The 27886-nt window shown below is 36.0% G+C and overlaps 2 protein-coding genes across 2 annotated transcripts in view; one reads left to right on the top strand and one right to left on the bottom strand.

Annotated features, from left to right (window-relative positions):
- CASK (calcium/calmodulin dependent serine protein kinase) overlaps window positions 1–27886 on the top strand; it is a 378414-nt gene that overhangs the window by 196871 nt on the left and 153657 nt on the right. Inside the window, exons 4-5 of the mRNA XM_063083161.1 lie at window positions 4747–4824; window positions 10969–11041. Of these exons, the coding sequence (XP_062939231.1) occupies window positions 4747–4824; window positions 10969–11041 (151 nt within the window). The remainder of the gene's footprint in view (window positions 1–4746; window positions 4825–10968; window positions 11042–27886) is intronic.
- Window positions 20229–25101, bottom strand: GPR82 (G protein-coupled receptor 82). Its single transcript, XM_063084295.1, has 4 exons — window positions 25049–25101; window positions 23981–24113; window positions 21777–21847; window positions 20229–21642 (listed from the first exon to the last, which is right to left on the bottom strand). The coding sequence occupies exon 4, from the start codon at window positions 21606–21608 to the stop codon at window positions 20598–20600; it is 1011 nt and encodes a 336-aa protein (XP_062940365.1). The 5' UTR covers window positions 21609–21642; window positions 21777–21847; window positions 23981–24113; window positions 25049–25101; the 3' UTR covers window positions 20229–20597.

The following is a 27886-nucleotide window of genomic DNA, read 5'->3' as shown; positions in this document are numbered from 1 at the left end:
ACAGCCTTGTGCCTCTAGACCTGTGATCTATTTTGTTTGGTTGATGAGTTTGGTTTTGGATAATTTTTTAATTATATAAATAATGCATGCTTATTATAAAATTTTTAGAATTCAATACATGAAAGGAGGGACAGCTAAGATCATTCATAATCCCACACTTTTCACAACTCAGAGTAAACTTCCCATAGTTTCTGTCTGCATACCGTATAGAATCCCTCTCCATACTCTTCCAGAGAAAGGTTTCTTCTCCCTCTCATTTCACTCCCTCAGAATGGAGTCAACTGGGGAAATTCAGAACATGCTTTTTTTTTTTCTTCCAAATTTTATTTTATTTTGTCAATATACAATGTGGTTGATTATTGTGGCCAATTAATAAAACCTCCCTCCCTCCTCCCTCTCCCCCCTCCCTCCCTGTCCTTTCTGTTTGCTTGTCCTATCAACTTAAAGGGATTGTAATTGTTATGTCTTCTTACCTCCCCCCCCACCCAGTTTTTTGTGTATTTATTTATTTATTTTTAGCTCCCACATGCTTTTTGAAGGTTCTTGACAGCCCCAGAAATACCCCAAGATGGGAAGGCAAAGAGAAAAGCAATAAAAGAAGCCTTATCGTTGATTTTAGTATCATTATAGTATCAAATAAAGTTTATTAAAGAATTGAATCATCAATTGTGTTCAAAGGTTCAAGGTTATTATATCGGGATTGTGTACATTATGAATATGTATATTTTAAATTTCTGTGATGAATAAAACTTGCATAAATAACAGTATTTTTAGTTTTTCTTTCTGTATCATAAAATTTAAAATTAGCAGGTTACTTCTTTTACTTTAGTATCAATTAATGTTATATTTTTAACAATCAGATAACTAATCAAATAGCTTTAATGTTAGAAAAGTACTTCCACAGTGATGACTTTCTTTCAAAATAACCCCTCAAAGATTTGCCAGCATATTTAAAAAGTTACACAGGTCATTTTGTTTGGTACCCCTGCTTATGAATCGTTGAATTAAAAAACTTTACAATGGCCAAAAGGTTCATTTATAATAGCAACTAAAATATAAAATGCCTTGGGGGAAAAAAAACGCTAATAATATTTGGAACCAATGTAAAGAAAATTTTAAAACTATAACTTAGAGACATGAAAGGAAATGGGAGGCATATCATGTTCATGGATGAGAATATTAGAAAAATGTTAATTTCTAGAATTTAACGTATAAATATAATCTGAGTCAAAATGTAGAAATTTTTGAGTCTGACAAAATGATTTTAAAATTCAACTGGGAGAAAAAATTAATAAGAAACTGTTGAAGAGTAATGAGATGAGACTTATTTTGGCAAATATTAAAGTGTGCTACTACCATATTCAAAATGGTATGGTACTAGATGCAAGGTTAGACAGGTTAGTGGAAGAGAGTAAAACCAAATAGTACCCTGTGTGTGTATGCGCATGTGTGGAGACTGTCATCTTAAGAGCTAGTATTTCAGATATGTCCAGACAAAATGGATTGACTCATGCTGGTAATTGTAGCACAAGGTGGTAAATAATTTCCAATTATTTTTTGCTGATTGGTTCCCTCCTTAGGCTTTGGCCTTGTACCACTCTGCTACCTTCTCTTCAACTCCCCCCAGCTCCCTTTTCCCTATTCCTTTCCAGGTCCCTCCAAAAAGTCATCTAGCTCTCAGGACAGCTCCCAAATTCTCATTGCTTTATTATGCAATCAATTTAGCTCTCTCCTTTGTCTAACTCCTCTCTCATCTAAGTTGAATAGTATTTATCCTCACATTTCACAGGAAAAAAGAAAATACCTCAACAAAACTAATTTCTTCACTGTGGGTTTTTTTAGTCCTCATAGATCAACTAAAGAGCTTAAACTACAGCCAGTTTTTTATTTTTTATTTATTTTTTCTTTTTTATTTTGTCAATATACATTGTGGTTGATTATTGTTGCCCCTTACCAAAACCTCCCTCCCTCCTCCCTCTCCTCCCTCCCCCACAACAGTGTCCTTTCAGTTTGCTTGTTGTATCAACTTCAAGTAATTGTAGTTGTTATATCTTCCCCCCCCCCGGTTTTGTGTGTGTGTGTGTGTGTGTGTGTGAATTTATATATTAATTTTTAGCTCCCACCAATAAGTGAGAACATATGGTATTTCTCTTTCTGTGCCTGACTCGTTTCACTTAATATAATTCTCTCAAGGTCCATCCATGTTGTTGCAAATGGCAGTATTTCATTCATTTTTATAGCTGAGTAGTATTCCATTGTGTAGATGTACCAAATTTTCCGTATCCACTCATCCGATGATGGACATTTGGGCTGGTTCCAACTCTTGGCTATTGTAAAGAGTGCTGCAATGAACATTGGGGAACAGGTATACCTTCGACTTGATGATTTCCATTCCTCTGGGTACATTCCCAGCAGTGGGATAGCTGGGTCGTATGGTAGATCTATCTGCAATTGTTTGAGGAACATCCATATCATTTTCCATAGAAGCTGCACCATTTTGCAGTCCCACCAACAATGTATGAGAGTTCCTTTTTCTCTGCAACCTCGCCAGCATTTATCATTCAGAGTCTTTTGGATTTTAGCCATCCTAACTTGGGTTAGATGGTATCTCAGTGTGGTTTTGATTTGCATTTCCTGGATTACAGCCAGTTTTTTAAATAGAATTTTTTTCTCCCCACAGTACAACGAAATGAAAAATATTCAGCCTCCTAGTAATCAAGGAAATGCAAATTAAAGCAATCATGAATGACTTTTTTTCCTCCTATCCGATTGGCAAAGATGAAAAAGAATAGTCATCCAAATGGGGGCAAAGTAGAGGAAAGGACACATTCACACTCAGTAGTAGGAGAGTAAATGTTAAAAGGATTTTGGTAGTAGTATGTGTCTCCAAAGTGTTGTTTTAAATCCTCCTTGGCCTAGCAACTCTGCTTATAGGAATTTTCCCATAGCAGATGATCAGTTGTTCTCAAAGAGGTACAATCACATTCATCCAGGCTTTATTTCCAGTGGTGGGAAGTGGGAGCTGCCGTACTTCAGAATAGGCTAGGCCATCATAAACATTATATTTTGGAGAAGAATCCTACTTGACGATGGAAAATGGTCATCAGGTGTGAAATGGAAACTAGTTAAAATTTGTAAAGCCTGATATAAATATGAAAGTATTTTCATTTACATAAAACCACACCAAGATCCAAATAATATAACCAATTGTTCATTAAACATGTACTGTGTGTTCAGTCTTATGCTGGGTATCGGATGGGGTATGTTAAAAGTAGAAACTATACTTGTTCTTTAGGGCTTTGCACTTTTGTTGAACTGTTGGTAGGACTTGAAAATGTGCATTTGTTCCTTGCACAAGCAGTAGGTGTGGCTGTAGTTAATGGGAAGAGCACTGGGCATAGCTAGACAGGGATTTGAATCCTGTCCCTGTCACATACTAGTCCACTCAGGCAAATTATGTGAGAATGAGAATGATGCTAATGTTCATGGGGTAGTTGTAAGTATGAAGGGAGATATAACAAGGACTGCTTCCCATGATGTCTGATGAACAGTTAGTTCCTTTACTTTCCCTTCTGGAAATTTCTATTTCCTCAGTATAGTACCTGCAGCAGGTATATTAGAAACTGAGCTACTGGATAAATGAATGATATACTGGATTTGAAAATACTTTATAAGCTTTAAAGCATTATAAAAATATTAATTATTAATATTTGAATAATGTCATCAACATATGTAATGGTATTGCAAAAGTTTCATATGTACATATGTATGTGTGTGCCCTTGTGTGTGTTTGTATGTATATATGTGTTAAATGTTATGATATGGGCTGTATAAGAGTGTTATACAATTAAAGCAAAGGAAGGAGAAAAGAAAAAAAAAAGCAAAGAAAGGCATTAATGTGACTGGTAATCATTGAGGGGGCTTCCTGGGAAGGTAGGATTAGAATGGAGGTAGGTTTTGTATATGAAAAAACAATTTATGAAGAAGCATGTGGCCATAAAAAGAAAAGAAAACGGTATATTCAGGGGGTGATAATAAGATCAATCTGCCTAGAGAGCAGGGTTTTCTTGAAATAGCATTAGGGTAGGTAGAAGAGTCAAAATGTGGCCAAGACAACAGGTCTTCCCTATCTGGTGAGAAATGGAGAACCATTGTAAGCTTTAGGGTAAGATAGTGACACTGTGTCACCAGCACATCAATGTGCTAGAGTATGTTTGTAGCAATTAATTGTGGTAATCGAAGTATAAACAAAAATAGTTTGGCTCATTATTTTTTTCTTCCACAGTATACAGCTTGAATTTTCCATTTAGTAGTAATAACTTAACAAAATGTTTTAAAATCTTTGTATTCTTAAAATATTGCATGATGTGTCTATGTACATATTTCTCTCTCTTATAGATAATTTTGGAATTCTACTCAAAAATATGCCCACATCCCCCAGCATTGCTCTTTTCCAAGATTCCTTGTTGTGATAACCTAAAGAAAATTTATAGTCAATTTTCTATAACTCATGTCATTTGATACTATTTGCTTGCTCTGTTTCTTTCCCTGCAGACTTTCAATGTTAAGATGGTTAGAATGTCCTTTATAATTGATGTCTATTTTTCATTGAAAGAAAGGAGATTTAAATAACTTACAATCATTAGTAATAAGTCAACTAATAACTTAGTTGCAATGTATTGGCTTTCAGTGTTGTCCTCCTGGAATTTCCTCTTTTCTTATATTATTTTTCACATTTCTCTACAGTATGGATGGAGCAGATCTGTGTTTTGAAATCGTAAAGCGAGCTGACGCTGGTTTTGTATACAGTGAAGCTGTAGCCAGGTATGTAATCCGAATCTAATCTGCAGAGGTAAAGGTGGAAGTAAAAGAAGGAAATGACAAAGAAATCGCATGAAATAGCTGCTCTTCGAACTGATGATGGGCACGCTGCTGCTGTGTGCTTCAAGGAGCGTATCCGTCTTAGTATGTATTAGTGGAACCCAGTTGTGACTGGAAATGCAAAAAACTGAACAATGAATTTACTAACATTGGTTTCATTTTCATATCAGTACTGCTATCTTTCCCATTTTTGATGACTTTAATACAAGGAGGGATTTGATAGCTTAGGAACCATGTAGCATTAAACTTGGGTTTTGTGTTTGATTTTTATTTTTTGGCAGATGTGCCTCATTAGCTTTTTATTTTGCATCTTAGTGATATCAGATTGTTCTGTGACCAGTTAATGTAAGGAAAAGCACAGAACAGTAGAAGGAACAGAACAGAAATAAAAGCACCATTTTTCTACTGAATATATTTGCTTTAGGCCAGTGTGTGATCTCCCAGTCAAATGGTGGCTGTCTTTCTAAGCAAGGAGTTACTGTGAAGACTTGATGACTTAACATAAGGAGTAAATAGGAAAAATCACAGGAGCCATGTGTGCACTGGGCCACTTGCTTATGTATTTAGAGCAGTGCAGCTTTCTGCTTTGATTACATTCAATCATATACTAATCACCCACTCTAGTGGGTTGCCTTTTTAATACACAAGGTACAACATCCCTCCTCAGTCACCAACCATAATATGTTGAAGCGTTCAAACCCACATAATTATTAGGATTTATTAAAACTTTCTATCATTTGAGAAGCATTTATATTAAATGATAATAACTTCCTCCCTCCTATTATTTCTTTTATAATTATAGCATTATAGATGGAAATAACTGGAAACATCTTAGAGAATACCTTAATACAACTTTGAGCTAAGCATGTCTTGACTGTCTTCAAATCCATGGTTCTGACTCCTCCTAGCTGAGAAGCAAGGGACCCAGTCTCAAGGCTGGAACAACTGTAGCTATAGCACAAAATAAAGAATATGCTCAATGTCTGGTAGCCACTCTTTTGTACTACCGGGCTAGGGAGAAGAAGCAAATGAAAGTTTATGTATGTTAGCTATAATTACTTCTTTAGAGTCTGATGTTATACATGGTGGAATTAAGGCTAGATATCCTTTTTTGTATGTACCATGCTGTCTTAAGGCACATTCTAGATTTTTTAAATCCAATTTTTCTATTGTTTTGAGTTCTTATCACAATTTTAAATTTTTATTCTTTCTTGTGCTTCAAGATTAAAGCATTTTTTATAACAAAAATAGCTCATGCTATCTTGCTTTTTTTTATGGCATAGTTGTAAACCACTTTACCTGACTAAATGAAGCTCTGACTTTTGCATATAATTATTTATATGTATTTCTTAAAGAATTCAGAAGAGCCTGCCTTTTGTACTTTTCCATATTGCTATCTTTCAAGAGCAGCATAAAATAAGGAAAACTAAAAATTCTGAATTTTGAGTTTATAAAGTAGTGAAACTCAATGAAGGAAGATTATTTTTTCCTTTTTGAACCACAAGAATACTGGAGTACCTGGCATATATGCTGGCAGAGTTGATGTTAAACAACTACTATATTTACTCTGTTCCCCAGTCACCCTTACTACTTTTCCTTAACTTTGAGCCTGCCTCTGCCACTGGACAGGTGTCAGAAAGCCTGTTGATTTTCAAATCCACCCATATTTGCTGTTAAAATAGTGACTTTCATAAAAGGAACTTTCCAGAACTGCCCCAAAAAGAATAGATACAATTTATTAAAGACTTTCTCTTTTTGCAAAACTGAAACTCTATACCCATTAAAAAACTCCCCTCCCCCCAGCCCCTGATAATCACCATTCTGTTTTCTGTTGCTATGAATTTTGACCAGGTAACTTCTAACCTTCCTTCCTCCTCTCTGATTCTATGATTCACTGTTAGGAAATTAAGCTTGTATCAGTATTCTAGTGAGACCAACTGCAAGAAGACTCTGAGACACCAAGCAATCAGATTGTTAATGTAGTTTTTCTCCAACTGGCTGAGCTTCAAGAGGAGCAGCAAAGCATGGCCTAAAATAAAACTGTGTTCAGTCCTTAGTACAACCTGTCCTTTCAGGGTCTATGAGTGGTGAAGTGAGCAACACACAGGATCAGATGATCAAATCAAGCTCTCACAAATCGGAGAGATCTTCTCACCTAGTACCCAGCTTTACTAAATAATTTCAAAGATACAGGCAATCAAAAGGCTCAGCTGAAGTAGAGAGAGGTCTGGGCCATCACAGGCAAGATCCCCACATCATTTTTTCCTGCATCAGAAATGTACCTCTGGCCCAGAATAGATGAGGTCTCGACCTGAGGTTTGTAGGATTCCACATACAAAGGGGAGCATTTCAATTAGGAAAACATCTCCATTTTGTACCCCAGAGAGTTAGATAGTTTACATGATGTTCTCTAGGAAGCCATGCATACCTCAAAGATTCTAGGTTCTGTTTACCACAAGTAACAGGTAATGTTCCTTAGCCAGGAACATTCTGTTAAGGGCATTTCAGAGATAAGGTCTCTTCTGCCTAGAAAGTAACGTTAGTCTTTTTACCCAGAGTTAACAAGGAGAGGTGACTGAGTCACTTCTCTTCTTTTTGTCCACCACTCCCTACCCCTGAAATGCCCCTTTCCAAAGAAAGTAAATGAATTGCTGGCCAGCTCTTTCCTTCTGTGATCCTTAGGGAAGATGGAGACAAACACATGTATTGCTGAGCTTCTCTGAAAGCATAGTGGCCGTGATGCTTCATGAAACGAAGCCTTTTGATTAAAAGTTTAGTCAGCAACTCTCTAGAACGTGTGGGCAGATTTGGGTTCTCATTTTATTCTACTTGCACACTATTCGCATGCACAGCCTCCCAGGATCATTACTGGGAGGGTAGAGAAAGATTGTTTAGATCTGTTATAATTTGGGGAGGAAAAAAAAAATTCTACTCTCCCCTCACACACCCCAGAGATTCTGCTGTGTACATATATTTGGGTCAAATAATTGAGTATTCTGATATGCAAATTAAAAATACTCATTCATTGAGTTTTGTTTTATAAGGCTTAGAGGTAGGAATTTTCTTTAGGCTAAAGATAATATAGGTGGCTGTCTCAGTACTTTGTATCCAAAGCAGTCCATTCTGTAAGTACAAGCTATGTCCACTTGACCTAGTTTAAACTTAATCACTATTTCCATGTTGACATCTAGATGGAAAAATAGGCTATTCCTAAATCTTTAACTAAGCTTAACAATAATGATAATAATAATAACGTAATAATAAAGACCTAACCTTTGTAGTGTGCTTTAGAGTTTACAAAGCTCTCTCACGTTTGTTGTCTCTTAGCCATATCAGGGGGTCACATATCCTCCAAAGCCTGATTTGAACCACTAATGAGCCACAACACCAAGTTTAAGAACCCCTAATTAAAACAAAACTTAATTACAGGTTGCAATGGCCCAGGCAAAGAGTATATGATCACAGCCCCTAATGTGTGCATTTGCAAAGTAAGAGAAATTGAACATCAGAACTAATGACTGCATTAGCCTAGCTCTCTGGCTTAGAGCCTAGTTGTGAGGAGACAATGATAAGTATGGGAACAAAGTCTGTTTGTTTTTTTCTACCTTTCATTTTCTAAAAAATATTTTTATTATTTTTATTTATACATATTTATGAGGTAGAGAGTTAACTATCAGTATCTGTGTATAGTATGTGATGATTTCCTACCTTTCATTTTAAAAATGGAGCCTTCTAATCAATTGTAATTCATGAAATAATACATATGCTAATTAGAGGGTCATTCATGTGAGCTTGGTTAGATAGTAGTATACCAAAGAGGGAAGCAGGAGCAGAGGATTTTTTTTTTTCTTGTCTTGAGTCATAAACACATGTGCAAGGTCATTTGTAAGTACTATTAAATTATTTAGTTTTTATTTTAAAGTGCCAGAAATAAAGATCTGGAAACAAACAAAATGTAATAAATACTATTCAATAAATAATGTTGAGTCTATTGCATATCTATGTCTTGGCTGGTTGGGAAGGAAAAGGGAAAAATGAGAAAGGAAAGGACATAAGAAAAAGAAGAGAAAGATGTGGAGGGAATGAAATGCAGAGGAAGAGAAAATGAAACAGACACTCAGGAAAAGAGAAATAGAGGGATTACAGAAGAACTTTAGAAATAGGGGAAGGATCTAAAGTAGTACTGAATACCTATTCTTATCCTTGCTAGTGGACCCTGTTATCACTTTTTAATGACTGTTCTTTAAAATGCTAACTCCGTTAGTGGGGGGTGGGGGACGGGGAGAGATTGGACAAGGCATAAAGAATAAGTACCATTTATAACAATATATATGCTAGTAATATTGATTTGATCAACATATGTCAATGTTGAACCCCCAAAATATGTATAATCAATTATGATTCAATAAAAATTTTTAAAAGAATAATAATAATAAATAAATAAAATGCTAAGTCCTTCTTTGTTCTTCGCCCTTATCCCCTGGAGGAGCCTCAGCAGACCCCACCAGCTGTCCCCGGGAGGAGTCAGATTTCCTAGGATATGAGCCTAGAACTAACCCTGCTTTGTTCAAGGATGTCCCAACTAAAACTTGATTATGTTACGAAAAGAAATTGTACGTATAAGGAAGTTCTTCCCTGGTTTGTCCTCAGAGCTGAATGGAAATAACGCAGACAGCAGACTATTTGGCAGAAAAAAGGTTCCTACCCTTTTAGTCGGAATCCTTAAAGAGCTCTGAGTACTGTTAACTTAATAGCAATCCAGTTTTACTAAATAGAATTAACTGAGTATTGGAAAATTGGGGTTTTTTCATGTTTTAAACTTGGATTTCTAATTAGAACAATTTTACTTATCAACTGTGTGAAATTCTTTTGACTTAGCTTAGAAAATGCAGAACTGTTAACAAAATTATGACAAATTTAAAGATCTCAATTGGCTTTATTGCAAATCTAGAATTGGGCAATACATTGCTCCATAAAATAGAATATGTATTCCAATGGGCTGAGCAAAAGAAGTTGATTTTATAGACAGAAAAAGGCTGAAGAAAGCAGAAACAAAGAACAAAAAGCAGATTGGTTCTTTCTTTCTTTCTTTATCTCTCTCTCTCTCTCTCTTTCTTTCTTTCTTTCATTATGAATATTCATGAGATACAAAGCTGATTGTCCCCCCTCCTATCCATGATGTGAGGGCCAGATTCATACTAGGGGCATAGCCATTACCAGAAATTACTTTTGTACCCTTTGTCCCCTCCCAATTATCCCCCAACTTCCCTTCTCTCCACACCAGACAAGGGACTAATATCCAGAATATACATAGAACTCAAGCAATTATACAATAAAAAAATAAACGACCTAATTAAAAAATGGGCAAAGGAGCTGAATAGACATTTTTCAAAGGAAGACACAAATGACCATCAGATACATGAAAAAATGCATATCACTAGTCATCAGGGAATGCAAATTAAAACCACATTGAGATAACACCTAACTCCAGTTAGACTGACTATAATCAAAAAGACAATGAATAGCAAATGCTAATGAGGGTGTAGAGACTGGTCATTTCAAAGTTACTTTCCTTGTAAGGCGAGGACCCGGTCGGGAAGACAGAACAATAGAAAAATAACTGACTAGTTAACATCAGGTGACTTCAGGCCATCTCTTTTCTGTAAGGACTAAAGCAGAAGGAACTTCATTATCACATCTTTTGAAGATTTAAAAACTGAAATTGGCTGTTATCTCTTTCTCCTGATTTCAGGTCAGACCACAACCTCAGTGACCTGGAATTTAGCAGGAATGACTCCATTTTGATTTTTAGTCTGGTCTTTTGGGGCCAGAACTTAGTCCAAAACAATGGCCTCCTGTAATTTTTATTTAACAGAATGTACTGTTTGTTCAGTGAAGCTCATAAACTTATGAGTCTGCCAACTTTTTCATTATTAAGCCTCACTTTCCACCAGTCTTGTCTGCTCAAATGAAAAGTGTCCATGGGCAGTTAATATGAAGGTGGGAGTCATAAACTAAGCACACTGTCTATTAAGTTTTTAAAATAAACATTTTTTTACAGTTTTAGATTTCTTTTGTTTTTTACAGCCATTACATGAGACAGATACTGGAAGCTCTACGCTACTGCCATGATAATAACATAATTCACAGGGATGTGAAGGTAAGTCGTTTTTATCACTAACTTTAATGTTTGTGAAGAGAAACTGACAATGATAATAATCAGAATTTTTTTTAATACTAACTTTAATGTTGTGAAGAGAAACTGACAATGATAATAATCAGAATTTTTTTTAATATTCTGTTACTGAACCTAAAGAAGTCCACTCACCTGACATGCAGCTAAAGCTAAACTCTGGACCCTGAAATTTACAGTAGAAAAATCAAGCTTTTTATTGAGTGGTACCAGTCAAGGAGAATGGGTGCTCATGCTGTCAAAACCCAAGCTCCCCCGTGGCTTCTGAGCAAGGATTTTTTTATAGAGTAAAAGTCAAGAGTTGAGGATCTCCAGATTGTGGTGTGATGTGATTGGCTCAGCATGAAATCAGCATAATTATTTCTGTTATCTTGATGACTCTGTTCTTGATGCCCCAAGTCTGGAACCTACGTGCTCAGCAGCTGACTTGCAGTCAGGGGTCTCTCCTTCAAAACAATCAGTTTCTGCAAAACAAGCTCATCTTGAGCATCAATGATATTATCTTGAGCTCTTTCCAAAGAACCAAATATCTTGTGACCATAAGTTAATGTGTAATGTTAAAATGCATAGTATTTACATGTGCATTCTCCTGAGTTAGCTACTACTATCTTAACAATTAAGCACATCTTAAGTTCTTGGAATTCCTAGCCAGTTGCCCTTGGATGGGCATATTTTTCTCTTTACTTCCATCTTTAGCTGAGACCTACTTCGGCTAAAGCCCCTTTCTCTCCCTTTGTTCATGTACTTAAAGTAGGAGACTTTCAGGAGGCCTCCCTGATTTTAATTTTTATAGAGAGCATCTTAAACTTACTTTTATTTATTCATAAAAATGTATTTAACTGCTTTATATTTGGTAAGTCATTGTACTAATTCTTAATAGGAACACTTTATCAATTTCCTTATTTTTACTTAAGTGCACATGCAATCTGAAATTTTATTATTCCTCTTTTGCCATTGCGTGTGTAAGAGAGAGAAAAATGAAAAATCTAACAAATAGGAAAAACTAAACAATATCCTATTGATAACAAAAAATCTGCTCTGACCAGGTTAGCTAAATTATAGTGCCTTGGGAGATTTGGGATAAGCTAGCATCCACCTGTCCTGAAAAATGTTGTCATAGGACCATTTTACTTAGAAGCAGCCGTAATGGCATCAGAAAGCCCTAAAGGTTAGGAGGGCTGTCCTTCTACCTTCCCGCTGTGATGTCTCCCCCTTCTTGTGATTATAAAACGCTGAGCTCTGCTGGCCCTTTTTGGAACACATTTCTGTTCCAATCTATGTGTCTCCCAGGTTACAATCATCATATTGGCTTAATAAATCCTTGTGATATGTATTTGGCCTCAGTTTCTTTTTAGGTCAGCACTATGCTGGGTTAAGTGGTTAATTGGGTGGGGGGATTAGAATTGGTTTATATAGTAAAAGACAATCATATACTTTTTCATGATCTTGCAGTGTAGAATAGTCGGCATTGTATTTTCTTTGCAGATAGTTTTTAAACATGGTCTGAAATCACAATTATTGATGTAATATGGTTTGTACCCTGAGAATATAAATATCATTATTCAGCCTTTCATCCTTTTGGATCCCTATATGGAATTAATAAGAACTTTCAGTCCCTGGCTCTTTAACGGCGTCAAGCAAACATACAGGCAGGCAAGAAAGGAGACCAGTGGGCTTCCTGCCTGCTCCCTCGCCCTTCCAAGGCCTAGTATCAAAAGGGAGCCCCTGAGGTCTCTCTGGCCCTGGACTATCATGCTCTGATATTTTTGTCAGATGGCCTCTGCCTAACCCCCAGCATCCACAGACATGATGCTCCTTCCTTCAAGACATATTATTAAGAGCCTGGCTTCTTCAGTGTATTTTAAATGGTTGAGAAAATTACATAGAGTTTAGTTAATATTTCTATAACATTTGGGAAATTTTAACAGAAATTCTAGTTAAAAGCTTAGAGAAAGCAGGAGCAATTTCAAAACCATTTAGCAGAATGTTATAACAGCAAATGAAAATCATTGGAGAAATGTACAAAATATGCATTAGTGTACATTAGTTGTAAAATATCTTATTTACTCTTTTTAAATGTGGTTATAGGAAAATGATACTGTTACTATCAAAACTTAACACTGAACAACCCAGTGGGTGCTAGCACTTTATTAAAAAGTATTCTTCAGTTATCCAAAGAAAATAACAAATTTGGAAAGGTAAAAGGGGAAAAATCGTCAACTGTAATAGCGTGCTGTGTGATTCTTTTGCTTTTAATTAATGCAAGAAAATGCATATATACAGAGTAAAATATATCTCCTTGTATACATTATCAAATATATACAAGAAAAAATGATCACTTGAAAACTTAAAATGTGTAAAACAGATCATTAGTTTATGTAATAGCATTATGTTAAAAACTATTTTGCTCAAGAGGCAATTTTATTTTGAATGAATTCTCTTCTTGAAAGGTAATAATTGTATCAATATATTATAAATAATGATTGACAACATACTCTACTGTAATATTTTCAGTAATACAGTGAGCTTTTGATAAAATGACAACCCCAAACCAAATAAAATCCAAAAGTAGTTATATTTGACATCACCTTATTTACCTTCTGGTTTATTTATTCAACAAATATTTGAGTGCCTACTTCATGCAGACTACTATACTTAGAGCTCTAAAAGTATTATGGTCTCAGCAGAGAGATAAGGCAGTGTATCTATTATCTGCTGCTACAGATCAACACATGCCAAAACTTAGTGACTTCAAACAAGTGCAGTTTATTTGCTCACAATTCTTCAGTTTGGGCAGAGCTTGATGGGGACTGCTCATTCTGTTTGCCACGCTCTTGGCTGAGGCGGGATGGCTATTTTCTGCAAAGACTTCACTCACTTTTCTGGCATCTCAGCTGAGGAGACTAGAACAGTGGGAGTTGGCTGGGTGCTCTTCATAGTCTCTCATTCACGGCTTGTCTCTCTCTACATGGCCCCATCCCCAATGGGACAGTGAGTGTCTCAGGGCTCCAAAAGAGCAAAAATGGAAATTGCCAGGCCTCTTGAAGCCTAGGCCCAGAATTGGCATTGTGTCACATCCTCTGCTTTCTATTAGTCATATTAGTCAAAAAAAGTTCACAGGTCTAATCTGGGTTCAAGGGAAAGAAAAATAGATTCATCTTTAAAAAAAAAAAAAAAAAAAAAAAAAAGATGACCAGTAAGAGGATCTTAATCCTTGACTTTGTGTTGTCAGCACCACGCTCTCCCAAGTGAGCTAACCAGCCATCCCTGTATAGGAATCTGAACCCGTGGCCTTGGTTTTATCAGCACCACACTCTCCCAAGTGAGCCACGGGCTGGCCCTAAAAATAGATTCATCTTTTGATTGGAGGAGCACCAGATGTACACAAGGATGAAAGAACTTGTTGGTGGCTATCTTTATAAATAGGCAAACAAATAATTATTGTACAAGGTAGAGGGTGGTAAGTATCATGAAAACATGGAGTCAGAGGAATTTCACAGAGGTCACGTCGGAGCCTGGTCTGGAGTCATGGAGACATGAGGACATTTTTGCACAGAAGGAATGATGTGTGCAAATGTCCAAAAGTAGTTTTGCATTGGGTTATATTAGATTAGTTTATTATTTCTAAGGTACATGCAAATAATTTTGAGGAGGCACCCTGAAACATGCTGAGGAAGGGAAGAGAGAAGTAATTCTGAAACTGCAAATTAATAAGAAACCACCAGAAAAAAGCACCATTGTTCAGTTGGCAGGCAGACTGAACACAGAGCACTCGTTAATGTAAATATATCACTACATGAAATCTATATATTTTATGTGGATAAATGGAATACTCACATTTAGTTAATTGGCAATTTTGAATTTTGGTGTATTTTTCTTAAGACATTCATCCAAAAGATATTGAGTGCCTACCGTGTGGCAGGCACTGTCCTAGGAACTGGAGCTACATCAACAAACTAAATAGACAATATCACTGCCTTCCTGGAGGTGGCATTCTTGTTCAGGGAGACAGATAGTAATCAATAAGCAGAAATAAGGAAACTGTATAGGAGGTTAGAAGGTGTTTGAAAAGAACTGCAGGAAAAAAAATGAGTGGTCAGAAGGCTAGGGAGTGCTAGAGAAGGACTTGCAATTTTCAATAAGGTGGTCAAAGCATGCCACATTGAGAAGATGACATCTGAGCAAGGACTTGAAAGAGGAGAGGGAGTGGGCTAAGCTGATATCTGAGGGAACAGTGTTCTAGGTGAGAGGAACAGCCAGTGCAAAGGCACTAAGATAGGAACACAAGTGGCAAGGAGGCCAGTGTGCTTGAGGCAGAATGACCAAAGGAAGAGTAAATAGGAAATAGAAGTTAATCCTGCCTAGCTCAGACAAGAGTGGTAGCAATGGAGGTGGTAAAAAAAAAAAAAAGTAGTTAGACTCCAGATATATTTCGAAGGTTGTGTTAACAGGATTTCCTTATATAACTTTGGTTAACTTAAGTAAAACTTAGTTTTACTCAGGACCTTGTTAAAGGGGTATTTCAACATAGTGGTCATTGTAAAACTTCAATAACAATGCATTTCAGATGGCTGATAATTTAAAATTTTGCTTGGTTTGTTCTGTTAGTATTTTTGCCAGTAAAGTGGCCTATCAGCTTTTCCTTGCATTCAGATATATGTTCAGTGACTTGCGTGTATGTAGATTTGATTTGTATGTAGCTTTTGGTTTCTGCAGTTAAAGTTTTTGTCTAAGTTTCTTCCCTTATATGTAGTAAAGAAAATAGAAGAACATTCCAATATCTCATTTCTCTTAGAAAAATTTATATTAATCATCTATTTCATGTAACCAAGAATATTCTCATATTCTCTCTCTCATAATTCTTGGCATATTATCCAAAAGCATTAGGTTTCCCAAAGGTCCTACCATTATATTAAGTAGTAGTACTTTTTTTTTTACTTGGTAGGAATTTCTTTTTGAAATCATCATAACTGAATCTTTAAAGGATTGTTTGGTTAGACTTAAGTATATGTTACCACATAACCTGTAGTGGAAACTGCTTGCTTTAGAGAAGCAGTTTCACATGAAATTGCATAATTGTAGAATCTTTTGAAATTTGGGAATTATGACTGTCATCATAGTACAGTCTTCCAACAGCCACACTAGTGACATTTTGGGCCGGATACTTTGTTGTGGAGGCTGTCCTGGGTATTATAGGATGAGCAGCATCCTAGCCCCTACCCGCTACTTGCCAATAACATCTCCCCCCAAGTTGTGACAACCAAAAATGTCTCCAGACATTGCCAAACGTCCCCTAGGGCACAAAAATTACCCCTGGTTAAAACCCACTGTCATAATGTTATAATTCTCATGCTTTGCCTGCAGACATTAATTAAGGCATGCATGCAAACTTCTATTTTTTTCTGTCGTCTTCCCTTTAATTCTTTTTCTTGTGAAAGAGTGTGAAAACTTCCATTGTGTTTCAGTGATTTTTCTCTTTGCTTTCTCTCACCCCTAAATTAAAAGTACTTTAGAAAGAAATAGCACAGTGTCAAGGTAAATGCAGCTCCTGGCCCCTTGCCTTCCTTCATTGGCTCTGCTAAGCACTGAGAGTTTGTGGAATTTTCTCATCTCTCCTAACTCCTGCAGACAGCTCCACAGTACATCACCTGGACATGGAGAGACTCAGCATTCCTTAGATCTTTCTCTCACAGTGACCTACTCATGTACAATTTTAATGACTGAAGTTGAAGTGAAACAGCTTCTTGGAGAATGCAGACCGCTGCACACACAATCACTTTCTATTTTGAATGAGGCCTATGCCCGGGAGGTCTGGGCACTCAGTTTTTAGTTCTCAGAACTGTGCAAACCCCAGTCACACACATTCTGCCGGAGGCCTCCCCACAAGTGTTTCTGAGCATGCTTCCTTTAAATGGTTTGCCTCGCTGACCTGTGTGAACACGCCTGGCTGCTCTTTGGTCCCCTTCTGATCTCAGTTCTCCTTTCACCTGCTTAGAGCCAGACTTTATTATAAATTCACATTCATCACATAACACTGGTTGCCGTGGCATTCTGGATTTCTTAAAGTATTCCTTCCTCTATTGCTGTCAGTTGCTGATGTTATTTTTACAGCTGTTACCACAACTCCCAACAGTCCCTCATGTTGTATAAAAAAGTTTAAATTCTCACATTAAAATTAAAACTTATTGATTTTATTCTCTATTATGAGATACTCATTAATCTTCTGCATTACTTTTATAAGGTTGTTGAACATAACATGCACATTCAGTTTGAATGTGGGGTTTTAATAATTGTATTTAGAAAAATCTCATGAATTTTAAGATCATCTTAAATTTATCTTGCATTTCTAACTGCTATGCTTCTCTTCTCCCACCCTACCCCTCCAAAAAAAAAAAAAAGTCAACTTTTTGATTAAAAAAAAAGAAAAGAAAGTTATTTTGCTTATTAGAGGCCAATCTTTCCCTGCTGCTCTCCTTCTGAGCCAGAGGGTAGCATGTATGATATAGCCGAAGAGGATTTTCTCTCAGTTGTAAAAACTTTCTAACTGTAGTAACTCTTCCCAATTATATCAGTTCAATTTGAATTTGGGGACCTGCCAGAGGAAAGTCTGCGGCATTAGGCTGCATATCTGAAATGCTTAGTAAATTACCAGTATCCCTTCTGTGCTCCCTTTATGGTTTGCCAGCAAGATTTCCTTTCAGTTTGTCTTCCCACAATGGCCCAGAATAACTCCCACCCTGGCAGACTGCAAGGCCAGGGATAGGCCAGGAGTCCTCACCAAATCAGAACAGGATGGACCATCTTCCTCTCGTACCTAGGGAAGAGATACTCACTTCCACCTTGAGTAGTTTATCCTGAATTTTATTTGTCTGGTCTTCATGGTTTGTGCTTCTGATTATAGTTTGAAGCTACCTTAATGAGAGCTGTGTGTACGGAAAGGATAAAAGGGGACATAAACATTTGTCATGCTTGTTTTCTATAGTAAGATAAAATCTTGTTGGCCTATAAGTCAAACTTTGAGATTTCTGCAACCCCAAATTTGTGTTTGACTATAACTCACACACAGACACATTTCTGGAATCTAAACTTTAAAATTAGGGTAAATTTAGAAAGTGATATTTTATATAAAATATTTACTATGACACTAAAGAGCCAGTTCTTCAATTATGCAAAAAATTCAACAAGATTTAAAGATAGAGCTGGTGATAATGAGCTTAGTATATAGTTCAGTACAGGGAATTAAAATGAGAGTTTTTCTGTCAGAATGAGTAACTTAAAGAGAAATCGCATACCTCTCTTCCTGCCTTTTTAAAACGTAGGAAACTCTACTTTGTTAACATCTTTTGTCGTTTATTTAACGTAGTGGATGGAGTTGTAAAGTTATTTTTTAAATAATGATTTTTAGAAGTTATATGTATTTTTTAAAACTCCTAAGTATAGTGAGATTTAACACAGTATAGCTTATGTTAAATGAAAATTACTGATCATCTTTTCAGTTCCTCTTAGTCTGATGAGTTTTAGTTTTAAAACTTGTATAAGAATAAAACTACTGGTGTAACTGTAGAGAAATCTGGGCATCTTGGAAACTTTCCTGATGGACTGACTTTTGGGTTATTCTGTGAATCACATATCTAGGAGGTCACTAGATTGGACACCTCTCTTTACAGCCAGCAGTCAGGGAGGTCACCTATAGTTCTCAGGTCTCTTGTCTCTGCAAATTAATGAGCCAGAAATCTTATTGCTACTATAAAAGAATAGATATATGCTATAAATATTTGAAGCCAAAAAAAATTACTGGGTATTTTTTCTATTTGTTTTTAATGACAATTACACAAATGTGTTGGAATAACCTCTAGTGATTTTGAACATATGACTCTTGGGGAATCTTTACCATGAATTGCTTCTACAGTTCTAATTCAGGAACAAAACATATTATGAGATTAAAGGGTTGGAAGTACTATGTGAAATTACTTTAAACTTCCTTTTGAGCACTGAAGAAATCACCATGGAGAGAAAAAATAAGTCTTTAAGCAGTCTCTACCAAATTGGCAAATTGCAGTTAATGGTCGATTTTATTCAACTGGTTTTTTTTGCTTGGTTCTTATCTGAGAAGAAAATGCAAGTACCATGGGAGTAGAAATAGAAAATAAGTTATAGCTACAAAGGTGCTTATGATCTTTTGGGAAGATAGAAGACTTTTTTTATTTTTATTTTTTAATTATAATGCATATAGTACAGAATATAGTCACCATCATTTATCTTACTGGTAAGATTACATGGAAGAAAGAAATGACCACTATGAAATGCTTATTATTTAAATATTTACTTAGATGTTAGAGAAAATTTGGGCAACTTAACTATGCAGTTCAATTTTTTCATCAGTAAATTGGCGTACTTTATGGTTGTGATGATTAAAATAATATATGTAAAGCATATAAGCAGAGTGCCTGGCACATAGCAAGTGCTTATGATAGCTACTAATCTATAGTTGATAGTAACATCATCTGATTTAATAGTCATACCTATTAATAAAGTAGTATTGTCATTCTACACATGAGGAAATTAACATTTAAAGAGAGCAAATAATTTATCTAAGATTGTCCAGCTAAATAAGAGGTGGAGCCAGGATTGAACCCAGGGAGTCCGATTCCAGAGACCAGTCTCTTAACTATGATACTATCATACTGCCTTGAGACCACTCTCAACTATGATACTGTCCTACTGCCTTATCATTCATTCATTTCACAAAAAATAATTGAACATATCTTCATGACAGGTGCTGTTTGCCATTGATAACAGCATTATTTATATTGAATACAGAGGAAAATACACAAAATGTGATGAAGATGGGCATATATTGACATTATATTAGCTTCTTGTTTTGACAAAGCTTAATCCATATATTTAAGCATATTTATAAGTAACATTTGCTTAATAAATATTGGAATAAATGAATATTGCCTCTCCCAGTAATATAAGCCAGATAATTCCAAATAAACAATGTGTTTATAAAACCTTGGATTTTTTACACTGCATTATTCATGCATTTCGATAGGATGTATATGAGGACATTTCTTAATTTATTTTTTTCTTTTACTCATTTTGAAAGTTTTTTAAAGTTACCAACAAAACAAACACTAGACGTAGAGGGACGCTTGTATTCTAACTACTAGAAAGCAGACAAGTCATAAACCATTTTGTTTGTTTATTCTACAGTTGTGAAATATTGTGTTTTGAACAGAAGCATCCACGGTTTAGTTTAAACAGAAAATGGTCTGTTAGTTTCATATGCAGTGGTGTCCTTTCAATATGTTTGACTTTTGCCTCTAAAAGTCTCTGCCCTCTCAACTTTCAGTATAAATAGAACTGTAAATCAAGTTTTATGAATATAATAGATATATTTTTTTAACCAAAGCAGTTTTCTCAGTGCCTGTTGTCAACCAAGCTATGACATGTTAATCATGTAGTCCTTAATAGAGTCATATGAATGCTTTTCTATTTTGTTGTGTTTTCCATTCAGAAGTCAACCATGTGGTTGTATATGTGGTGAATTAGATTTTGTAAAAATATTATATAGTGTCTTCTTGAACGTTTTGTCTAATAAAAGAAATATAATGGGGTCTGTGCTACTTCTGGCTGAAGCAAGACAAGTGAGGATGTTTTTTATTTCTATTAAATAATTTAATTGCTGACAGTCGTCTCTTTGGTGTAAAACATAAAAAACGGGTTTAAAAATACTATATGGAAGGAAGCAAACTACTAGTAGGATCTGGATGACCAAAAGATGTCTTTTCACAGAACTGTAAGTCAAATCTTTCTCCATAATGGATGTACTGGTCCTTATTTTTCTCAGATGGCTCACAAAAGAGTAGTATGATGTTAGTACTACTAAAAATGAAAATCCAATAAATGTCGTTCCAATGAGACCTGCAATCTGAGAGATCATGGCTCCTAGTTCCATCTGCCGATTATAGCACAGGCTCTCTTCTCCTTCTGTAGCCTCAACAACTGAGTAGTATATGATAACTGGAATAATTATACCCAGTACAACTCCCCATATGTAAACACACAGTTTTCTAGCGAAGTTGGGCTGGCGAAATTTTTTCAGTAAACGGCCATAAAATATTTTCTCATAGCACGAAGTGTTCTCTTGCATGGAATCCTTTTTCATTAAGGTAGCATAGCGGCTTATGGCAATCCAACTTAAAATTAAGAGGCTGACAAACATACTTACATGCATGGATAGAGTTCCCAGAAAATTGACCACTCTGCATTGTGTTGATTGATATTCCCATTGGAAACCTTTCAGGAAATAGATACTCATGAAAGGCATGGCGCTGCACACAAGTAGGTTTGCAGTCACAAGGTGTGCCAGGTAGATGTGCGTTGATGTTTTCTTACCTATTTTTGTTAAAAATACCCATTGAGAGAGAGAGTTTCCGAAGAGACCAACTATGCAAAGTAGGGTGTAAGTGATTGGTAAAGCCATGGAAGAGATCATGGATGGTTGAATACATGTTGAGTTGTTACTCATTTAGATCAGGTTTTCTTGAATTTTGTCACAGGAGCTAGAACAGAATTGCAGATACTTAATATTAAAATCATAGATGGCATTTAAGCTGAATAGTAAAAAGGATTGGATGAAATAAAATAGTAATAAAAATGTATTAGATGGAAAGAGAAAGTATAGATGGCTTCTCACCTTTTCTAATCACGATTGTCCAGTTGAAATAAAAGCAAGAAGTTGCTTATTATGATGGATAATGCCTTTGTCTAAAAAACAAAATTTCATGCAAATAGTTAAATGCCTGGGATTTATCATTTTATATTAGAGGACTTTATAGTTCTTAGATTGTAAAGCAATCTGTTAGTGATGATTGATTTTACCTAGAAATGTAATTTAAAAAAATTTAAGGCATATACAAATACATACTGGTCAAAGGAAAGTGTTACAAAAGTGTTTTGTGGCCACATCAATAGAGAGACAAGGCTGATTTTTAATTAGCACATTAATTGTATGTAAATCGTTTTCAAAATGGTGTCTTTTCATGGCTGAGTTAAAGCACTTCTCTATAATCTAATGCTATTATAGAGGAGTTTCTTCATATTTAAGAAGTAAACTCAATTCTACATGAACAAAAACTTAGACAAGGTCCTGAATTGAATAAAAGGAAAGTGTAGTGACCAAGGATAGAATCCAAAATCCCAAAGTCACTACCGAAGGACATCAGTAATTTCTCATTTCAAATATTTAATGCTAAACTATCATACTTCAATAAAAAGCAGTATGTCAAAACTGTAGTTGCTATTCTTGTTGGTTAGAGCGCCCTCATGTGTCCTCATGTATAATTTAGTACTGTATCTGGGTTTTCCAGAGGTCTGTTTTTCAATTTGTTTTTTTAGATTAGAGGATATGATCTTTTAATCACAGCATAAATGCAGGTGTGGCTTTTGCTTTTGTATGTCTTATTTTAAAATCTTTCTTGCTTCAAAGAGTACACATGAAGTGCTGAAGAATCACATACAAACTCCTTTTCATTCTTATTTTTCTCATTTCCTTATTTCTTTCCTATGAGAATAACAAAGCAAAGTTACTGGATTCTGATTAAATATGAATCATGAGCTCTATCCAGAATGTGCTGCATTTCTCTGTGTTCTTTACCATAGCTCTGGGCACCACATTCTCTACTCTTTTATGATCTAGAGCAGGGTTACTCAATATTTTTTTTTTCTTCCCTAAATCACATTCTCTCTTTTGATAAACATAAAAAAATTTTGCATACACAAACTTCTGAGGTTCTTATATACCCCCAGACAATCGGAGCTATTTTACTCTGTATCCCTCTTCAGAGTCACAGTTTTATCTTTTGCATCTTAGATTACAGAAACAGGGATTTTTTTTTTCCAAAATAATTTTGAAATAATTTTTTAAACCAAACAATCCACACCCGAAGATTTGGAAACTTGAAGGACACACAGCATCTGTAGGTTCAAACTTTTAATTAATGTCTACCAGTGTCTTTATCATGTTATTTTTTCTTTGCAATTTTTATTTAGAAAATGCTTCAGAGTGAGTTTGTATCTGAATCCAGTGCTGCCTGGTGAATTGAAATCTGGCTGCAAATTAGTGTAGACCCAGTTATAAATATAACTAATCTGTAACTTCACTGATGTAAAAATCAGTGAAATAGAGAATGAAATGAGCCAGTTTATTTCTTAAGAAAAATTTATCTGCTCAAAGTAGATTTTGATTTTACATAAGGAATGGAGCTTCCTTTTATGATGATGTTAATGAAAAGTACTAGCCCCTGACTTGTGTAGATAATGCATAATATACTAAAAACTGCAAAGGTAATGGTGCATCTGTATATGTATTGATAGCAAATGCTTCCAAACAAAAGGGAGGTAAAAACACTTTTGTAGAGGCTAGCTTTATCAAACAGATGATGTTGAGTCTCTGTAGGAAGAAAGGACAACTAGTTCACCATCTTTAGCTTTCCAAACTTGTATCTACTATGTACCTCTCTTGTAAAAATAAGCTTTGATTATAAAACTACTAGTAATTATTTTCTAAAATTTGGAAAATATCATTAAACTTAAGAAATCAAGTAAAAATTACATGTTATAGATGCAGAATCACTTTCCAGAAAATGCCTCCACGTCTACATTCCCCTCAGCAGAATGTCTGTCTCGATTCCCTTGCACACATTATGTCATCTGCTAATTTCACAACTGAAAAAAGTTCTACAACTCTAATGTCAGTTACTAATGATTATCTACATAATTAGTATGCCGACTACCTTTCTTAATGATCAGTTTTCAAAACTTAAGCAGTTTAGTCCTGTTTTTATAGAATTTTTGTATAGTCAACTTTTAAGCTAAAAATGAATAAATAATCACCCTTACCTGTAGGAGTAGTTTATGCCAACTAAGGTTATATTGTTCAGGATAGTGATGCCAAATTTCAGACTTAAAGTTCTCCAATATTCACTCTTCCAGTGTCCTTAGTCAATGTAAATAGATTCTTGCATGACACTAACTACAGTGTGGGAAAAAGAAATTAAACAGTATTGAAGAAATTCAGTAGTTTTGGTAAATGTAGCAGCTACCACCTCAAAATAACCTTCAATTCTCTATTTCTGTTAGTGGGAGGAAGTTGGTGGACAGTAAACATATTGTACTTCCTTATAATTATTTCATGAACTAGTATACCTCAAATAGCTTTATTAGAATGGTTTAATCCCCCATTGCTAGTTAGTTTATACAGCACAGTGATAAAAGGAACTACTCTGTAGTAACCCAATAAAATATTCATATAAACTTGTCTGTAAAATCATTTGTGGATGGCTTATTTGCAATCCATCTTTATCAAGAATAGAGGGAAACAAAACTCAAAGTTCTATTTATAGCAGCTTACTAGAGTAAAATATCATTTAGCTGAAATAGAACTTCATGATCATCTATGGGTTGAGACCCTTCGTTCCAAGGTTGAAGAAGCTGAGGCCCAGAGAAGCTCACTGTAAGCACAGACTGCACCCAAGGGTTTGGTTCCCAGTTTGGTTACTAATGAACCAACCCACTATACTTCTTATTGCCCTGTGCCGCCTCCACTCAGATTCTACACTGTACATTGTTTGGATCACTTCATAATGGATTTGGGATATCTAGGGAACTGCCAAATATGCCTTAGATCAAATGAATAGTTATGATATAAACAACTGTGAAACCGATTTTATGTATAGAATTGTTTACTCAGTCTGTGAGCTACCATCTAAATGAAAGCTAAGTGTGTACAGCTGGGGAGCCAGTCTTGCATCAACTACTACCCTTTCTTGGGTCGTTAAACCAGTGAGAGTCTGAAAAAGAGAACAGAAATCTAATTTCATCAAATCTGAGCACTTTAGTTATCAGTAAATCTTCATTTAAAATTCATAGAAGTACTTTGTGCCATTTCTCATAACCCCCAATGCTTACCTTATTTCATGTTGATGCATAAGTTCTCTCTGATGTTTGCTAACCTTTCTCTCTAAAACAAAAGTGAGAACTACCTGAACTGTCTGGATTTTGTTAAGAACAGTGACTCATCCAGGGTTACGTAGCCAATGATTGCAGAGTAATTTGGCTTCTAGAATTCCGATCATTTTTACTTCAACAGTTCCTCATGTTCCGGGAAGGAACTGCTTGGAACAAAAAATAGTTTGAAGTAATTTAGAGAAGAAAGAATGGAAATGGAATGCTGTTTATAAGTGATTGAAAGATAGTTTTAATATTACCTGTTTGAGGCTTAAGCACCTTTGGTCTAAAAGGAGAATGCCCTTGCATCTCATTGTCCACAAGCTCAGTAAATGATATCATCACTTCTTCAGTTATTCAAGCCAAAAACCTTGGAATCATCCTTCATTCCTCTTTCTTTCACATCTCACATCCAATCAGTTGCTGCTACTGCAGCTCCTACTACCACCACCACCATTAATTAGCCACATTTCATGAGAGCTTACTGTGTGCCAGGCATCCTGCTATGTGCTTTACATACAAGTCTTATTTAATCTTTACAACACCCTGTGAAGTAAATCTCATCATTTTAAAGATGATGAAACTGAAGCTCAGAAAGGTCACATAAGTTGCCCCAGGTCACACAGCCATCTGTCTTCACAGCATGGTGGTGATTGGCTACCCTCAGAGTAAGTAATTCAAGAGAACCAGTCCATAGTTGCAATGCCTTTTTTTGGATCTAGCCTCTGACGTCAACACTGTCACTTCTGCAGTGTTCTGTTGGTCACACAGAGCCAGCCCTGATTCAGTGTGGGAGGGGTAAATATCAGGAGGTGGTGATCACTGAGAGCCATCTTGGAAACTGGCTGCCAGAGATGTCAATCAACCATTGAAGCAAAGAAAGAGTCAGAAGTACTGCTTAAAATTCATTGTCAGACCACTGACCATTAATTGGTCGAGAATGCCTGGATAAGTGTAATTTTACCAATTCTTATACTATTTTGTTTTTTAGTCCTCTGCATTTTTTTTTTAAGCAGTGCAATGCATTCAAGCAATATTTATTGGAGTTTCTACTATGTTTCTAGAGGCATGTGGAGGTCACAGAAGTAGTATGTTAGCCACAAGCTAACTTAGAGTCTCTGGAAATTCAAGAGAGATTCCACAAGCAAACCAAGAATTCAGATTAATATGTGACGTATGGTTCAGACTTCAAATGCTCTCTGAATTAGAAAAGGGAGGAAACAGTTGGGAGTCCCCATTTTACATGTGAGGAAATTGAGGCTCAAAGAGGTTAAATAGCATGCCTAAATTGACACAACCAGTACTTTAGCTTTAAGACAATTTCATTCTCTACATTAGAAAGCAGAAATTATTTGGTTTTCCTTGTAGATCAATAAGATTAACTTATGGTACTGATGGTAAGTAAACTAGGGTCAAGTTTGTGTCCTTTTATCTTTGTTCAGACAGGATTTCCCATTCATGACTCTGAAATAGCAGAAACTGACTATGGAAGAAATCAAGGCCCTTTTTTTTCTCCCTATCTTTGAAAACTCTGGACTTTTTTTTTTTTTTGACCGGTAAGGAGATCATAACCCTTGGCACGGTGTGGTCTGCACCAGGCTCAGCCAGTGAGCGCACCGGCCATCCCTATATAGGATCCAAACCTGCGGCCTCGGCGCTACCAGCACCGCACTCTCCCAAGTGAGCCACGGGGCCGGCCCAAAAACTCTGGACTTTATTAAGCTAATTTTCATTCCAGCAATATCAGTATAAATTCTTTACTATTTAAATGATTTTGGTTCCCTAATTGAAATAGAAGAAAAATTTTATTACTTGTCAGGGAGAAATAATAAAGTATGTTGCAAGCTTTCTATAAAAGTGGCCCCTTTGGACTTTTCTCATTCAGATCCCCCGTAGTTTTCTTTGGTTCTCATTCATCTTTCCCATCCTTCTCCTCTCCAAAGTTCTGCTTCTGTTTTTCAAGTTCAAATGCTCTTGTCTAATAGTTCTAGATACTTCCTATGTCATCTGTCAAATACTGATCTAAGTGTTGTGCTTTGACCTCGTGAACTACCTCCTTGAGGTGTTAGAGAAGTTTCTTACAATTCAAGTCCTCTCTTGTGCTAAATTTCCTGCTTTTGAGCTAGATTTGTGTGAGTATCAAGTGTATTTTTTCATCTGTTCCCCAGAATTCATCTGGAGTGGTTCAGTGAGAGTGGTTCAGAGGGCAAGTATGTAGTGATTTCTTTTGACAGTCCATGGGGGGCTATATATAGCAGAGGTACATGAGAGCTTTCATGACTCACGTGCATTCTTGGGGTTAGAATTAGGATCCCTCATCAATTTCCTTTACAGCCAGAACTCACAGGATGCAGGACAGCTTAGTCATACCTGAACCTTTGTGCTTAAACTAGAAAGTTATTTTCGGCTAGCAAAGCTAATATCTAAACTGGCTGAAATTGGCCTTTTAAGCACTCTGTCTGACCAATCAGGAGCTCTGGGAATTGGGAAGCTGGTGTGCAGGAAGAAAAGATATATACCTAATTTAGTCCACATTAGAACATCACATTCAAGAGAATTATTTCTCCGAAAAGGGGCAGTGGTAAGCCTTGTTCAGTTCAATGCAAACCCAAACCTCTAGGAGGAGTGAAGCACAACCCTGTTACTCAAAGCTGTGGTTTGTTCAAGACTTGCTGAACCCCCTGCTCTCTTCAGGATGTGGTGTCTGGCCACAGCCCTGTTTCCAGTTGCACCGCTCTCGGGCCCCCACAGCCTGCTACAAGCAGCTATAAGCATGGAGGTCCCACCTTTAATCAGAGT

Source organism: Cynocephalus volans, chromosome X (genome assembly GCF_027409185.1).
Source record: "Cynocephalus volans isolate mCynVol1 chromosome X, mCynVol1.pri, whole genome shotgun sequence".
NCBI lineage: Eukaryota > Metazoa > Chordata > Mammalia > Dermoptera > Cynocephalidae > Cynocephalus > Cynocephalus volans.
This window is presented reverse-complemented; position numbering and strand designations above follow the sequence as displayed.